Source organism: Girardinichthys multiradiatus, chromosome 6 (assembly GCF_021462225.1).
Source record: "Girardinichthys multiradiatus isolate DD_20200921_A chromosome 6, DD_fGirMul_XY1, whole genome shotgun sequence".
Classification (NCBI taxonomy): Eukaryota; Metazoa; Chordata; class Actinopteri; order Cyprinodontiformes; family Goodeidae; genus Girardinichthys; species Girardinichthys multiradiatus.
This window is the reverse complement of record NC_061799.1, coordinates 24,892,398-24,909,531: the sequence shown is the minus strand read 5'-3', so window position 1 is coordinate 24,909,531 and position 17,134 is coordinate 24,892,398. Positions and strand designations below refer to the sequence as shown.

At 40.0% G+C, this 17,134-nt stretch overlaps 1 protein-coding gene across 7 annotated transcripts in view; it reads left to right on the top strand.

Annotated features, from left to right (window-relative positions):
* LOC124869706 (zinc finger protein 521) overlaps positions 1-17,134 on the top strand; it is a 130,561-nt gene that overhangs the window by 93,261 nt on the left and 20,166 nt on the right. For all 7 annotated transcript variants that reach the window (XM_047367763.1, XM_047367762.1, XM_047367758.1 and 4 more), the window contains 2 exons: positions 8,465-8,596; positions 16,616-16,731. In XM_047367763.1, coding sequence (XP_047223719.1) covers positions 8,465-8,596; positions 16,616-16,731 — 248 coding nt within the window. The remainder of the gene's footprint in view (positions 1-8,464; positions 8,597-16,615; positions 16,732-17,134) is intronic.

Genomic DNA, 17,134 nt, shown 5'->3' with positions numbered 1-17,134 from the left:
ATTATATAATATTTTGAATTTCCTACATTTCTTTTGTTTTCTCTCTATTGTTCTGTGTTCTGTTATTTTTATAAAAAAGGTACAAATAAGGTCTGCACTTTGGTATAAAGTTGACTGATCCAACTGCCTTTACCTAAAAAAAGAAGGAAAACAAGCATGTTATATAAAAAAAAAAACATTTACAATTAAATTGTGCAAATAAACCCAAGACAGAATAAAAAAAACTAAATTTCATTGACTCAACTATATTGACTCCACAGAAAAAAATTAATTTATTGAAAAAACACTACGTTTTTTAAGAGCAGCGTTCATTGCAGCTCTTTGACAGAAATATCAGGTTCCTGTTTATTTCCTACAATAGCTATTAATATCACAGCAAGGTAATGTCCTCGTGTCTCTACTTCTCTATTTGTCCTTCTATACACCCTCAAACTCTGTCGTTACTGAATATCACTTCAAGAAACGGTTTCCGTTCCTAAACTTTCCATGAAAAAAACTCCTCCAACACCGTGAGGGTATGGAAGCTGGACAGATTCGCCTTGTGAGAGTCTGCAGCAGGGCTGCCTCTGTTACAACCAGGTGCTCTTAACCCCTTTTGATGCTGCAACCTGTCACCAAGAAAATGTTGATTTGTTGAATGTGTAATATAGAAACATTTCCAGTTTGAAACACAAATAAATATATATCTGGGAAGCCCTCGTGATATATTTACTATTATTTTTGACCAATAAAAAAAGTATTGAAACATCTGTTTCAAAGCTCAAAATGTTTTACAACAAATCTAAAAAAAAATCTAATGTTGACAATGTTATTAGGAGTATGATCAGATGATCAGGGCAGGTCTTGTCACTAGCACGTGAAGAATCAAAAGCCTTTCTTTCAATATTTTGCCTTTAGTTGTGAATAGATAACCCACATTAACATAATAAAGAGTATATTTTTATTTAAAGCCACATTTGTACAATACTAAAAATAAAAATACACTCCCACTATTTGACTTGGCCAATAATTTAAAAAAACTCAAAAAAATGGGCTATAGTAATTCTATACCTAATTGCGCCATATGGCAAAACTAGTACATTGAGGATTTTAGTCTTTCATTGTTTTTGGGTCAGAAAAGTTGAAGGCTTTTTATAGAGACATAGAAAAAAAAAAGAAAGAAATCTGCTTGGTATGTTTGTGGAAAAGAGGAAAGTGTTGTCATGATTTTGTCCCTTATGTTTTGCAAAATCCAAAAGGTGTTCTAGTTGGCTAAACCCTTTGTAACAGTCGTTGAAGCGTTACGCATGTTTATCTAAACACAAAAACCTGCCATTTTGGTGTTTCTGCCTTCGGCCTGGTAGCCAGGGGAGCTGTGAAGCGGTTAATGTAGGCAGAGAGCGCCTGATCCTAGCAGGAGCCTAACCCTGCTCTGGTTAGCACCTCCAACGAGCTGCCATGCATCAGAGCTGACATTGTCTCAAAGTTTTGTTCCCCCACAATCCTCTGCTCTTGCTGTGTGAGGGCGTCACCACTGACATGTCCCATCCTCACCCTTCTTTCTCCCTTTGCAGGTTGGAAATAATCCAAAGTTGGGAGAGGAACATGGCTTACCTTATTGGTATCTTTCTCTTGCAGAACAAAAAAAGTATTTTACATCCTTACTTTCTCATAGATGTACATATAGTTTTCCTTTCTTGGTGCAGTCGTTCTCTAGTATTTTAACTTTTATTAGATGGTACTACACCACATTTCCCTTTTTGTTTATGTCATACAATGATATTTTTATAGACTTAGGAGATTTACAGATTTTATTTATGTCAGCAATTAAGTGTCATGCAAAAGTATTGAAACTCGTAGAGGTTTAACACATTTTGTCATGTTACAACCACATACGTTTAAGTATTCTCAATTGTTTGCAAATGTTCTTTACAAATAAAATACTGGAAAGAGAAGCATACATATGTATTTAGCCCCTTTGAGTAAAAACATTTACAGCTTCAACATTTTTGAAATGTGTTTTTACCAGAATCTGTGAGCATCTGTCAACATCCATGTTCAGGTCTTGCCACAGATTCACAATTATATTTAGGTCTGCACTTTAACTGGGCCATTCTACAGCATTAATATGGTTGGATGTAAAGAACTCCAGCTTTGGCTGTAAAAGTTTGGTGTTGTTGTCCTGCTACGAGGTGAAACTGCACACCGTTTTCATGTCTTTTGCTGCCTTAAATTGCTTTATTTTCATGATTGCACTGCATTTAGCTCTGTCCATCTAGTTTTAAACCTTGACCAGCGTCCCTCTCTCTGCTAAGTAAACGCATCCCACTGCATGATGATGTCATCCCACGTTTCCCTGAGACCTTCACTGAACAGCTGTATTTAAACTGAGATTAAATGACATTATGGTATAAATCCTGACCAGCGAAGCCATTTCTTTGTACTGGACTTTATATAGGGATGTCTAAGTAAAGGGGGCTGAATACAAATGTATACCAAATTTTCCAGTTTTTATTTATAAAGACTTTTTTTTAATATGTATTGTTGTCCTTCCACTTGAAAATATCCTTACATTGTGTTAGACAATCAAATACAAAAAGATCAAATACGATGAACAAGTTTAAGGGATATTAATAGTTTTGCAAGACACTAAATTTTACTCTCTAACTTGATTCTCTCCAACCCTTTTAAACTGTAGAGGCAGGAAGAAAGTATTAAAAATGTTCCGCCCCCCCAGGCACCAGTTCTCCAATCAGTTTTAGTCCAGGGGGAGTCCATCCCTCTGCGTTCCCACCTACCACCTTCACACCCCCATACTCTGCATTCCCCCGGTCCTTAATAGGCCACATAGTACTTTTGAAATGAGCTCTTGCCTTATGAGCAGTGCTTCTACCTCAAGAGAGCGCACCACACGGAGGTGGAGTCAATTTGTATTCACCCATAATTCCCTGGGCCTTAATCACGCAGATTTTCCCCCCATTATCAGTTAATGGATAGTTCCCGTGGAGAGAAGACGAAGTAAACCCACCTACTGTTTACAGGCCCAAAGCTTTCTCTTCTGCTACCATCCAGCATCCTGCAGTGGGTTGTGTGTACAGCAGTGAGTCTGCTGAACAGCAGTTCTTGTTGGTTTATTAACACATAACTCCAACATCAGACTAAAATGTAGGAGACAGATGGTGGTGCAAAGGCAGAGTTCCTCATAAAACATGCTCATCCAATGCAGGTATTGCTTTATTTTATTGCAGGATCTGACATTTGAGATGCTCAGCCTCGCTTTGGCCTTTTAGGTTGAGAGGAAAAGCTTTGATCGCTACATCCGCTCTGTCTCCGCTTCTCTGAAACAGCCCATTCAAGTCTACTAAATATTCTCAATTTGTTCTCCCACTTGTTTGCTCATTACTCTCTGCAAAAAGAAGTACCCAGATTGATGTCCTTAATATCATCTACTCTGGCGACGCACAAGCAACTGGGGTCCCTCTAATAGTGAGCTTCAGAGAAGCGCTCACTGTGCCCCAGAGAGGGGAGTAAATCCAAGTATCAGACTTTTCTTGTGGAAAACGAAGTGCTCTAATTCAAACCGCTTCTCAGCAGTGCTGTTTAAATGGAGTGAGGGACAGTGGTGACGTTGAAACGAAGTAAGATGAGGGAGATTTTTTAATTAAACAATGCCCCTCCATTGTGTTTAATTACACACTATTATCTCAAATTAAGGTTGAGTTTGGTTACTTTAGCTTTAGACTGTCACTCAGTCGCATAGATATTTCCACATTTCCAGTGCTTTGCAATTATTCATATCCATTTGAATTATTTCACATTCCTCTATTCTTTATAGTTTTTGGGTACAGTGAATAGGACTAACTGTTTGGCTTGAAGAGTCACATGCTTCTCTGGAGCCACAGTTTGCAGACCCCCTGATCAAAACAGACAGGCCAGGCAAGATTAAGAGCACTAAGGATGGTATTAATCAGGGAAGATACCAAGAGGCCCATAGTTACACTGGAGGAGCTGCAGAGATACACATGATCAGGTTAAGATACTTTTTTGAAAGGATAGTTATTTTTCATAGTCTCCATAAATGTGGCTTTTATTGAAATTTGGCATGAAGAAATACATAATTGAAAGAACAAAATAACAAATCTGGTTTTCAGACTTTTTTTTCTTTTGCTGCGGGTCTTGTAAGGGGCATATGGATCATGTGAAATAGTGTTCTCTGGTCAGATGAGACCTAAAATGAGAAATTGCAAATGCTATGCAATCCACATTAATCTGAATACACCAATCCCAGCATGAAACATAGAAGTGGCAGCATTATGCTCTGGGGAAACTTGGATGGGCTGCTTGAACGCAACACAGGTTCAACCTGCAAATAAATGTTAGACGCCGCAAAAGACTTGAGTTCACCTTAAAGGCAGGGCATTAACTTTAAACATAGAGCCAGAATTACAAATCAAGGCATATTGCTGTGTTACTGTTGGTCTAACAAATAAATATTGTTCAAATACTTTGGATTTGTGATTATAATGTGACAAAGTGCAAAAACGTTAAAGGACAGTCAATACTTTTTCACATGCTGAACTCACTAAACTGTCTGTGTAAATTTTCACTTGACTAAACTATAAGAGCCAGATCTGCTAGCCCCTGCATCTCAAGCAACCTTCAACAGCACATAGATCTCTGCCTGGATAAAAAAGTAAACAGCACAGAGAAATAGAGACCATTCTTTGTGAAAGTAGTTTTCCCCACTCCCTCTCCTGTCCTCCACATGGGAGAAATATTAGGCGTTTGTGTTTTAAGGAGCTGTGAAATACATAAACCATGAGCCCCAGGAACGCAAGACCCTGTGGATATGCAGATGGGCTTACTTTGCTGGTGTCAGGGATGCTTAGAGGGAGCAGACGCAGGAGCAGTTTTCATCTAAAGGATTTTCTTAGGAGTGCAGGGGGACAGGGTGGTGGCAGCTGAGAACACCCGGGAGACTCTGAAAAACAGAGTGGGAGGAGGGAGAGAGGAGGATAGAGAGAGAAGGAGAGAGAGAACTGACAGTCCCCTGTGGCCTTGTAACTATATCCAGAGTCTGCTCTGGGAGGGGTGGGGGCCCACACATGGCCTTGCTGATTGGGCAGGCCTGGAGAAGGGCTGGGGGGGCAACAGGAAGTGACCTCAGCCCAATGAGGCAGCTATAGGGGTGAGGAAGCTGACTTCCTCCCTTGGCTCTCACTAAGAAAAAGGCTGGCAGCCTGATTCAGCCTCTGTTGCTTTACAGAATACAAACCCAGTCCTGAAAGAGCCAGATATGAAAGGAATAGTTACAAAACAGAGGTGCAAAACTACACATGTAAGGAATGGTTTTACGGCAAAATGAACAGAACACATGGATTTAAATTCTAGATGATAATTCCAGCAAATCTAAGTAGCAATGATTAATGTACACAAAGAATAAGCAATCAGATAAAGTTAGAGTCAAAGTTATTACAGAATCAGTTATGCTTTGTTTGGCGATGGTGGTGGCAATGTTAGGGGTTCATCCTTTAACCAGTGGGTTGCCAGTTTGAATCCCCGCTCTCTCTGTCTCAGTTGTTGTGTCCTTGGGCAAGACATCTCACCCGCCTTGCCTACTGATGGTGGTCAGAGGGCTTGGTGGCACCTGTGTATAGCAGCCTTGCTTCTGTCAGTGTGCCCCAGGGTAGCTGTGGCTACATTGTGGCTCATCACTGTCAGTGTGTGAATGATTGGGTGAATGACTGATTATAGTGTAAAACGCTTTGAGGTCTCTCTGGACTTGATAAAGCGCTATTCAAGTCCAGGCCATTTACTATTTGTTCAATCTCTAATGAACAAAGCATAGCCTTACTCTTTCAGGTATGAAATGGAGCTGTTGGCCGTTGGGACATATCCCACCAATGATGCATCACTCCGCACCCACAACATTTCGTACCTTCCTAAAGGATGTTTACTACCTGCATGCTATACACAGTATCATCTGGTTTACTTCTGCATGCTTAAATCTTCACATTCTGTCCACTACTCACAAAAAAAAACCACAAAATGTTTAACAAAAAATATTTTATATTAAATTATGTCTCTACAATTATTCATAGTTTATGCTTTTTCAGGCAGAACAAACATGGTTTTTATATTAACATGTTTTTTTGTATAAAAAAAATATATATGCCATGTCAAGTACATGTGTAAAACATTTTAAATATGTCAGGAGAAATAGAACGGAAACACAACAAAGTTCATATTACCAGTGACACATGCCAATTATTCTGGTCTACATACTATTTTATCGGAAATAAGGTCAAGATGAAGGCATCTTTTTAAAATATAGCTGTGAATAACACCAGGCTTGTCCTTTAAAAGTGAAGTGCTCCAACTTTCTACCTCCATCTTCCCCTAATGCACCTGCTTACGGACATAAACATACACATCAACTCACACAAGGTCAGTCATGCAGGTGCAGAGTTATCTGTATAATGAAGCAGGCCAGGTCTCCAAAGGGAAAGCATTGTGTACAAGGGTCAAATGAGGGCTGCGCATATGGTGGAGGAGCGGATCCGCGTAAGCTGCAGCAAACTTGACCTTAAGTGTGCACACCCTAACACAGATAGGCAAACTGAGCGGTGATAAAAGAGGACAGTGATCCTCTTGCACGGCTGCCTGGATGCAGTCGTGCTGCTTTCCTCTAACCCCCTGCCCTCCCTCTTTTGCTGATACCTGGTGCTACACTCAGATCCGCATGTAGGGTACAGAGTAACTCATCTGTCAAATACATGATCGCAGAAAACACAAAATCAACTTGCTCTCTCTCAAACTATTTTAAGCTGCTTTGATCAGCTTTTGCCTGTCATGCAGAGATGTTGTCTGTGAGCACAGGATGATATATGCTGCCTGCTTACAGCTTGTTTCAATGCAGCAAACATATGTCATTTTCAGCATTAAGTACACATTTATGCTATTGAGAAAAGATGTAGGGAAAAAGCTGGAATGTTGAAAATGTTCAGTATGAATATTTTCCCACTGTGTCTTTTGGCACTGCAGGACATACAATTTCAATTCCCTTCTTTTGCTGGAGAATTAGGGATCATCGGGTTCCAGTTGTCACATATACTCACCATCAACTCAAAGATAAAGAAGCTGAGACACCAGCTATTTTTTACAGATGTCATTACTTTGTCTGATGTTTTAGTGCTTCTACAAAAGAGGAAAATACAAATTTGGTAATAATCGGACAAAGTGAAATAAAGATTGCAATAATAGTCCAATTTTACAGCTGTAAATGTTAAAATTGTTACAAATTAAATGTGATATTCTACATTTAAGGTTGCTATCATCTCATTTTTACTTGCTATATTTTACCTTATTTGGCAATTAACACACACGATAAACCTTCAGCTTGGACTCGACCATGCACAGCTGTTTAGCTTGATTATGTATACATGCTCTCAGTACCCAGGGCCTCTGTGGTGGGCAGTGGGCTGTGGAGACCTGGGGATAAACCCTGGATGAGCCCCTGAGGGATCCACCCTAACCCCAGACCTGTAGTGATAGGCTCTGCCAGGAATTTGATGGTGCGCAGTCTGGCCCGGGGCAGAGTGTAAAGCACTTTTATTGACACAGTGGAGACAAGCACTTTTCTAGAAATCTAAGTCAGCGAGTTAGTCTAAATAAAACTGCACGGTTAACAGTTATAACATCTTTTTAAGCTGTTAGTAGAGTTTCTGAAATGTATGTGGATTTCTTGCCTGTAAACCAGCAGTCATATAGCATCTTTATGCATTTGTAAATGTTGTAAACACAGCTGAACAACACATTCACTTAGAACCAATGTGTGCAATTTGGTAGTTTATTACACTACATGCCATGTATTTTACCAGTGCTTGATATTAATAAAACAAAATCTAAACCCTCCAATGTCTTTGATGCCCACACCACATCTAGATCGTATTGCCCTAGATGCTTAAGCTCAGTGACAGTGCTGGAGACATCAAGCTGATTGAAAAATAAAAGAATAGTCAGAAAACTATGGCTGGATCTCAATTAATATAACCATGTCTATATTCAATAGCAATATATTTTTTTGCCTAATAGCCAGCCCCAGTTGTAAAGCAGACTGAAGATTGCTGATACTAAACTAAGTTAAAATGAAAGTTCTTAACAAACATCTGTATTTGAGACTGCAAAACTCAAATCCCTCTTTTCCTACCTTGCACAAATCATTGTTTGTGCAAGTTAATAAAAAAATCTAATGTCCACCACGTTCGTTAGCAAGAATAACTGAGACCCCAGTGTTTAATAAGAAAGGGTCACATGTTCTTTTTTTCCTGTTTAAATCGTTAAAATTTCATCTCAAGAATACAAAAACTGTTGGTGTTAGGGTTAAGACTAGAGCAAGACCTTTTGGTGCTCCCTGGCCCTTCATGCTCTGTTTATTTTCCCACTCATGGTTTCTCTGTGTGTTTGTGTTGTTTCTTCTCCGCAGAGGAAGGACTGAACCATGAATGCAAGCTCTGTAGTCAGTCATTCGACTCACCGGCGAAGCTTCAATGCCACCTGATTGAGCATAGCTTTGAGGGCATGGGTGGAACCTTCAAGTGTCCAGTCTGCTTTACAGGTTTGTACAGTACCTTAAAGACATATCCAGCAAAATAATACAAAGAAAATCTAAATGGAAAATGTGTTATTGGTAACTTTGAAAAAAGACAATTCTCTGAATTTGAAAAGGCAAATACAGTGTCTATTCATATCTATTGAACATTTTCACATTTTGCCACCCTAGAGTCAGAAACTACTGGATTTAATTGGGGGTTTCATCTGATAAGTTAGCACAAAGTAGTGCATGATTCAAATGTGGAACATGGTTTTACTTTTTTTTTTAATAAAATAATAATAAGTCAAAAAAGCATTGCAGGTACATTGAACAACCCCTGTATCAATTCCTTGCAGGAACCCATTTTGCTGTACATTCAAGTGCAAATCTTTTGGGGTTTGTCTCCATGTCCACATCAGAGATTTTAAGTTTTATCCATTCATCTAAAATAGCTCAGCCTCAGACATTAAATGGAGAGTAGCAACGATTTTAAAATATTGTCACAGATTTTACGATTAAGGTTGAGGTCATTCTAACAAATGAACATGCTTCAAGCCATTGCATTGTTGATGTAGCTGTATCTTTAAGGTTGTTGTTGTTGTGGAAGGTTGGACCTTTACCTCAGTATCAAGTGTTTTGCAGCCTTCAACAGGTTTTCTTCCAGGATCTCCTTGTATTTAGCTCCATCCATCAACACTGACCAGCCTCTTTGTCCCTGCTGAATTAAAGCATCCCCACACCATGATGCTGCCACTACCATGTTTCACAGTAGGGATGGTGTGTTTGTGGTAGTGTGTATTGTTAGTTTTCCCCCACACACAACATTTTCTTTGGAGGCCTAAAAGAACAAATTCTTCTCCTTTTTTGCTGGGTCACCTACATGGGTTCTGGAAAACGAGCATTGGGACTTCTTTTGGGATTTTTTTCCATAGCTGCTTTCTTCTTATTACTCTTCCATGCCAGACATTTCAGAGTTTTACTTTAAATAATAATTAAAAAATATGTATGCTTCCGCTTTACAATTATGTTCTATTTTAGTTGGTTTCTCTCATAAGATCTCTATAAAATACATAGAAAGTTTAAATTATAATATGAAAAAATGTGAAAACGTTCAGGCAATATAAATACTTTTGCAAGGTACTGTAGGTTCTAAATGAGTCTGGAAAGGTCAAGCAAGCCAGCCAGATAAAGCTGATAGCAGTTTGCACCATGTGGCTTTTTGTTTCATCAAATTGCCTGAAAATCAAGGCCAAAGGAGTGTCATGAGGTGAGAGGGGGGAGAAAGAAAGAGAGCAGGGGGGAAGACGGGGGGATGGAGGAGTGGAGAAAGAAGAGGAGATGTGCTAATTGTGGATGGCAGTGGTGCTGATAGCTGTAATGATCTCATCTGTCTCTGTGCGTGGAGGTGGAAGGACCGGACTCCTCCTGAGAGAATAGCGCCCTCCTTCAGTGTCAACAGGGTTAACTATCTCTATAATGAAATCTGCAAAGTCGTTAACTTCGGCTCTTCACTCTTTCTCCCTTCTCAGCTCTTTACTCTTCCTAACACTTTTTGTGTCCAGCTCATTTCCTCTGCCTACATGCTATAACCCCACCACCACCCCCAACTTCATCCATCCCCTGCACAATAAACTAATTTGCCTCATCTCCACTTGTTAGATCAGTTAACATCATTAATTCATATTCTGCATCTTTTTTCGTTCCTGTACATCTTCTTCCACCTCAGTTTACAGCTTCCTTCTTTCCAATCTCCTCCCCCTACTCTACATCGTTGTTTTGGCCTTATATCTCTTTTAGAAGAAACCTATTGATATTTCCCCCCCACCCATAAACTCCTCTCCCTCCACCCCTCACAGGGGTCTGGGCATTTAATATACAGAGCATGCCTCCTTCATCTGAGCCTTCATTTTCCAGCGGCGTCTTTGACAGACAGGTCCCCCCACTCCCTAAGCGTCCATATCGATCACGGCACATGAGAGAGAGGAGGAAGAGAGAGAGAGGGATGCTAAGAGGAAGGGAGAGGGAAGGAGGTAGAGACAGAGTGCCCCCTCAGGACAGCAGTCGTGAAGCAGACAGACAGATGGGCGAAGAGGCCTGTGGTAGCCGGGAAGGCGTGCGATGGAGAGTACAGGATGAACTGAAAGGCCTCCCTCTGTTGGGGATGCAGGGGACAGGCAGGCCGAGCTGAAGTCAGAATGCTTGGAGGGAACAGAGCAATTGAGAGATTAGCTGACAGCTGTCCTTGAATAAATTTCTTCAAGCTGAGTCTAAGATATTAAAAAATGAAGACATTTATCCTCTGTGTTGCTGGACACTAACTTTATTTTAAAACTTTCTTACAGACATAAACATACACATTCACTAGCTTCTGTTTTACATTTCAATGCATTTTTAGCACTTGTATTCAATTCTTTTCTTACAAAATACTCCCCGGAGCACTGGATTTCCATTATTTGTATTGGCTATTTACAGTTTCTTGCTAAAGGCCTCATACTCCTTCAACTCCACATTTTATAATGTTGCACACCAAATTGTATGTATTTGGGGAGGTTTTGTGATAAACAATCACAAAGTAGTCCATAATAGTCAAGTGGAAGTAAAAGGATGCATGGTTTCCATACACCCTGAGGGGTGTGACATGACTTGTGACATGTGACTTGTGACATGTGATCAATACAGTCATAGGTTTTCTTTGCAATGTCACTACCAGTTTATGATACAACTCCCCTTATAAATGACTAATAAATAGTTAATAAAACTGTTATTAATCAAGAAAAAGAGACTTTTGACCAAAAATAAGCTTTTGTTAGACCAAAAGAGAGCAGTGACAATGGTTTATACCTACCTTAAAATTGCTTGATGGTTATGTATGAAGTATATAGAGCTTGATTAATAAGAGTGTTGTTAACATTTTTTAAATAATTTATAAAGGCAAATTGACTTATTATGCAAACTAACTTTTGACACCTCTGAAAACTTCCTAACTAATGTTGTATCTGTGGAAGCCAAAACTGCTGAGATTCCTATAAATTGAAAGTACTTTAAAACAGCATCAAATGTTACTTTGACCAGTCTGGTTAATATCCTATTTGCATTCACAGTTAGTGGATCAATGCCAATGTATTGAACTATTTCAGATCTATATCATGCATGGGTTGTTAAAGTCTGTTATTTTCACAGATTTAAAGGGTCCCTTCAGCAGAAGTAATGAGTCCGGACATGAAAGCAAAACTTTGATCAAACTAGGTGGTGGCTGGGCTGTTGAGCGCACTCATTTAACAAGGTTCCTCTTTGTTTAAAAGCCCATTCCCCTTCAGTGCACATGTTTCAGTTTGATCTGCCCCCTTGTGACCTAAAACACAGTGGGAGGCAGAGAGTGATTGTCATTCTTTTTAAACACCTGATTATCCTAAATCTAAACGGGGTTGAGGTGGTGAGGGCTGCATCACACTGCAAAACAAGACTGAAGAAAAGTATTAGAGAAAGTAAGTTAAAGACAGTACATGGGGACAGACAAATGTAGAGGAGAAAAGGAGACAAAACTTAAAGGAGGCTGAGAAGGTTGCAACTGGCAAGTTTGGATGTGAGATGAAAGGAGGGAAGTGGAGGAGGAAAAGAGAGCTGTGTAAGGGAGGGAGGGTAAATGGAGAGAGGTCCATAAGCCCCTGGATGATGAGAGAGAGGCTGACTCTCCCAGGACAGATTTGACAGGTTTCAGAAGTGGGGGAGCCTGCAGCTAGAAGTGTCTGCCTGCACCCTTAGGAGCTGTAGGGAGGGCTGGTGTGGAAATTGTGATTGGGAATATGTGCTTAAGACAAACAAAACAGAAGAAAGTGTGTCTGATGAAAGTCCTGGATATGTGTGTGTGCACTGGTTTTTTTTTTTTTTTACTTATGTCACCACATGAGGAACACTACTTGAAACACAAACTTGAAAAACTACAGGATACAAAGCCTTAAAATCCAAATAAGGTAGTTTAATTAGCGTGTTGTTTAGTTGCAGCTCACATGCTGCTGCTATGTGAAGTTAGGATCTTGACAGCTTAGACACAAAAAGAAAATAAAGGACTAAGCTTTAACTTAAAACTCAAAACTATCAGCTCACGGCGCCGAATAAACTCTGTGGCTCAGAACTCTCAGATAATGTTCTGTGTTGTGAGTTCTCAACTTAAGCAGAAATGAGCACATGTAGGCTAGATGGACAAATAAATGGAAAAGGAGAACAGAAGAGGGAAAAAAACAAACTCATTTTTCCTTCCTACACAAACAGCTTAGTATTGGTGCAGTGCAGCCTGCAGAGAGCACCACCCTGCCAAAATAAAGATGAGCTGGGGCCTGTAGTAAAGGAGACGTCTACCATGCGCCGCCCCTGAGATCTAATCAGAGGGCTTAATATCCCCCACAGCGAGGAGACCTTGGCCCCTCAGCCCCCTCAGCACTGACACCCCTGATGCCCAGCCCGACTCAGCGCTCTGTGCAGCTCTGTTCAGCTTGGCTCTGCTCTGGCCAACAAACTCCACAAAGTTCGCTCTCTCTTCTCTTCCCTCTCACACTCTCAGCAGGGAGAGACACAATGGCCAGTCGCTGATCCTGTTTGGATGTGATTTTTGAATTATTTCTTCCCCGTTTCTCTCTATCCTCGTTTCAACCCTCCAGGAAGAGAGGGCTCTGCTCCTCCTTCGGAAGAGGCAATGCAGTTGCATATTTGATATCCGGCTCATGCTGCCAAATGCCAAAACAGGGTCCCACCGTAATTAATTTTAGCTTAGCCTTTTATTACAGTACATTATTTAATGCATCATGCCAATCTGAAAGGCAACCATGAAGACAACTAAAGTAAAAAATTAAAAATCAAATAAAGAGTAACTGCACTATATGTGCAGCAAAGCCTGTTTTTTACAACATCTTAAAAGATTTTGATAGAATAAAACCAGAGCTACATGAAACATTAGAAACTTTCTGCAAGGGCAGAGTTGGGAGGACTTGCAGTACCTTGCAAAAGTTACCTCTTAAACCTTTTCATGATATATAACATAACAACTGCATGCAAACTGTGTATTTTTTTCCATGTATAAAGTAGTGCATAGATGATCACCTTATAATCATTATAATTAAAGCTTTTTGCAGAAGGCCTTTGCTAAAAGGGCAGATCTTAGAAAATACTTTGCTAGTATTTTTGACCCCCCCTATGCCTTACATAGGCCATTAAATCATTTAGGGCATTGTTTGTTTCTCTTTTAATTAGCCATCACTCTCCTTCTGCATGTCAGTGATTGCCAACCTACAACTGATAAATGCAAAACTGATTATACTAAATTCGCCCCTCATTGGACCAGAATTGCATGTTAACAGCGAGTAACATCTAACTTGACATCTCAGTTGTGTTTGGCCCTGCTGTACAGTATTTGAAGGCCCCCCAAGTCTCAAATCCATTTTTATTTTTGCTGTATTGACTTTTTCTTCCTCCAGCCAAAGACATAATGAAGGCTTCCTGCAGCTGCTCTGACCTGCTTCTGTACTGTATATGCAGACAAAACGCAGCTGAAGGAAAAGGCCATTGTTTATCAGCACAATTTCTGCTTTCAGTGCACGGATTCCACACAAAGACAACAGTTGTCGTTTTTTGAGCGTAAGGGAGAGCCCAAATAAGCGTTATAGCCAAGGTCTTAACCTGGAGCCGAAATGTTTTGTCACCGGCTGGAAAACAGGCAGTTATGTTTATCCTCATATTGCTGTGGCCGTTAGTCTCAGAAATGGGCCATGGAGTCACTGTTTGTTCATTAGAGGAGGTTTGTTCATTTCTGGTTAACATTGCTGCCGTGTTCCACAGACAGATGCCACCTAGGCATTAGCAGTCTGACAGCGTCCCCACAGCGTGTCTGCTATGGATCTAAACTTTTATTTCCCAGGTCAGGGAGTGTGACATTCAGTGAAGCCAAATGTTTCCCAACTTCACACTGCTCAATAATTAATAATCACTCTCCCAGGTGAGCCCGAATACTTACATGTTGAAGTTGTACAGCCACGGCACAAGGCCACAGCGACCCTTAAAGCCTTCTCTCTGACAGATGCCTCACCTTTTGTGGCTGTTGCTTTTCTTCTTCTGTCACCCTGTGGCCCATGGTGCATCCATTAAAAGAGAAGTTATTTTGAGCTGCAAGAAATTCAAATGAAGCCCCTACGAGCTAACTTTTCCACAGCATCCAGACCTTTGAGATTAGACAGCAATCTTTAAAGCACAGGGGTATGGGATAACAAACGGTGCGTTTGAAGTGCTCCTTGGAGGGCATACCAATGCAAGCCGCTCAGGACGCACACAGTTGCATCTCCGCTTAGCTTTTTTAGTGTTGACCGTGGCTTAATTAAAACACAAATGTACGGTATGTGTTTTAAGCTCCTGCGAGTTGTGTGTTTATATGACGGCGAGTTGCAATCTGCGCCTGCATGAATAAGTAGTGGAACACCATGAATATTTATACTGTCAATATAATTAGTGATGTAGACTAATGGAGGCCATGTTTTGCACTTGAAGTCATGCCAGTGTTTGTGGTTGTTTATTTCCTGTCTTGTTGTCCCCACAGCAGTGCTAAATAAGGAACATCTTTATTCCCCAAACATCATGAATTTAACGGCTTTAGCACCAGAAGTATGACCGCTCTAGTTGCTTTTTACATCTAAACTGTTTTTATCCAAACCAAGGTATAGCACCAGCCACATTTATTGGCACTCCTGGTAAAGATAAGTAAAAAAACATTAAAATATGTTCATATATTATTGTAGTAGCAATAAATGTATGAAAAATCCAACCTTTAATTTGAGTACATTTATTCAGTGGGGTAAAATGTCTCATATTTGGAAATAATTGTTTTGAACAATATCTAGTCGCACAGCTTACTAGTATCCCTAAAAATTACTTGAAAGAAATATAACTGAAGCATTATCTTTAAGTTATACTTCAATTTTTCATGGTAAAGGGTGTCTCTTGGTAACCATTGTATACCTGTGGGTATAAATCTTAAATTACACAAAGGCCCAATTCTTTTAGCCACTGGACACAAGGCCAGGCGAGGACCCACTTTTGCTTTCCATCAACCACAGTGAGGTGGAGGGTATGGGAGGTAAAACTATCAACAAAGCTCACTGGTTTTTTTTTTTTTGAAGATGGTATGGGGTCACAAAGTGTCATTTACCGATACAAACGCTTAAAGAACAAATTTTTATGTGTTTCTTTTAACAGCAATATTGCTTAATTTATTTCTACACATTCAACAGGGCATTGCTATGAAAATATTATTACTATTATTATTATTATGATTGTAACTATAATCTTTTCTTTGTCATTTTTATGTTTTATGTATTTATATGTCTATCTGTAAACATCTTTTTATTTTTATCTCTGTTTTTCTTCATCTTTGTTTGTCTGCTTCTTTCCATCTCTCTATCTTTATCTTTTATATATGTATTTACATAGTTACTTACCAAGATCAGTCTTGTACAACCAGATGGAGTATTTCACCTTTGACAGTCAAGCTGGCTCAAAACCTGTCACCCGGTGATGTGTTGATTTTTGCTCCTTGTAAGGCGCGGGGCCGGACGTATTTAGGCTATTATCTGTAGTTAGATATTGAGTAGGAGCGTTATTGCTGCTATCCTCACAACTGAAGATATTTTAGCCTGTTTTGCTTGTGGTTGAAAAAAATTTTCCAGTGTGTTTTTTGTTTACTGGCAGGAGTATATGTTCACCTGTGCACGAGCACTTGTGCGCGTCAGGGCGGAGCTCCGCCAAGTAATACAGAGAGCACAAAATTGTAGAGGCATAAATGAAGTAACAAGATACTCTTTTGGTTTCTTAAGAGGACAATGTATAAACCTGTTAAAAATTGGAAATGTAACTTTTATTGACTTCTGTTGTGATCTGCATTATTTAGAAATAAACTTACTATAATTATTAACTTGATTGTCTGGCGGAGTGGCGGATGGGGTCGTTGAAGGGGCGGTGTGCCCATAAAATCTTTATTCACATTTCCATATTTCTTCTGTGCAGTATTTGTCCAGGCCAACAAGCTTCAGCAGCACATTTTCTCGGCCCATGGACAGGAGGATAAGATATACGACTGCTCGCAGTGCCCGCAGAAGTTCTTCTTCCAGACAGAGTTACAGGTGAGATTTCCTGCCTGGAAAAACCACAACAGCCAATCACAGACCACAGCTCTACAAACACTAAGCACAGTGCTACGGCTGCCCCCCTCCATCCCGGCAGGGAGAGGCGACTCAGAAGGAATTATTTCAGCCTATTTCCAAAACTCATTTGTGATGTGCAGATATGATTTGATTTGCTTATTAGACCAGTCGAGCACTAAAATATCTGGAATTAGAGGATTAGCGGAATGCTCATTTTTGAAGAGGTAATTACATACAGTACAGAGGCAAAAACACAGCTGAGTCAATATGCCTGCATCTCCTCTCCTAATCACAGAGGAGGCCTCATGGCTAAATATGAGCTCTGTCCTCAGAGAGTCAGTATCTGCCCTTCAACAAAGTTACTAGTTGGACTTATGAACTC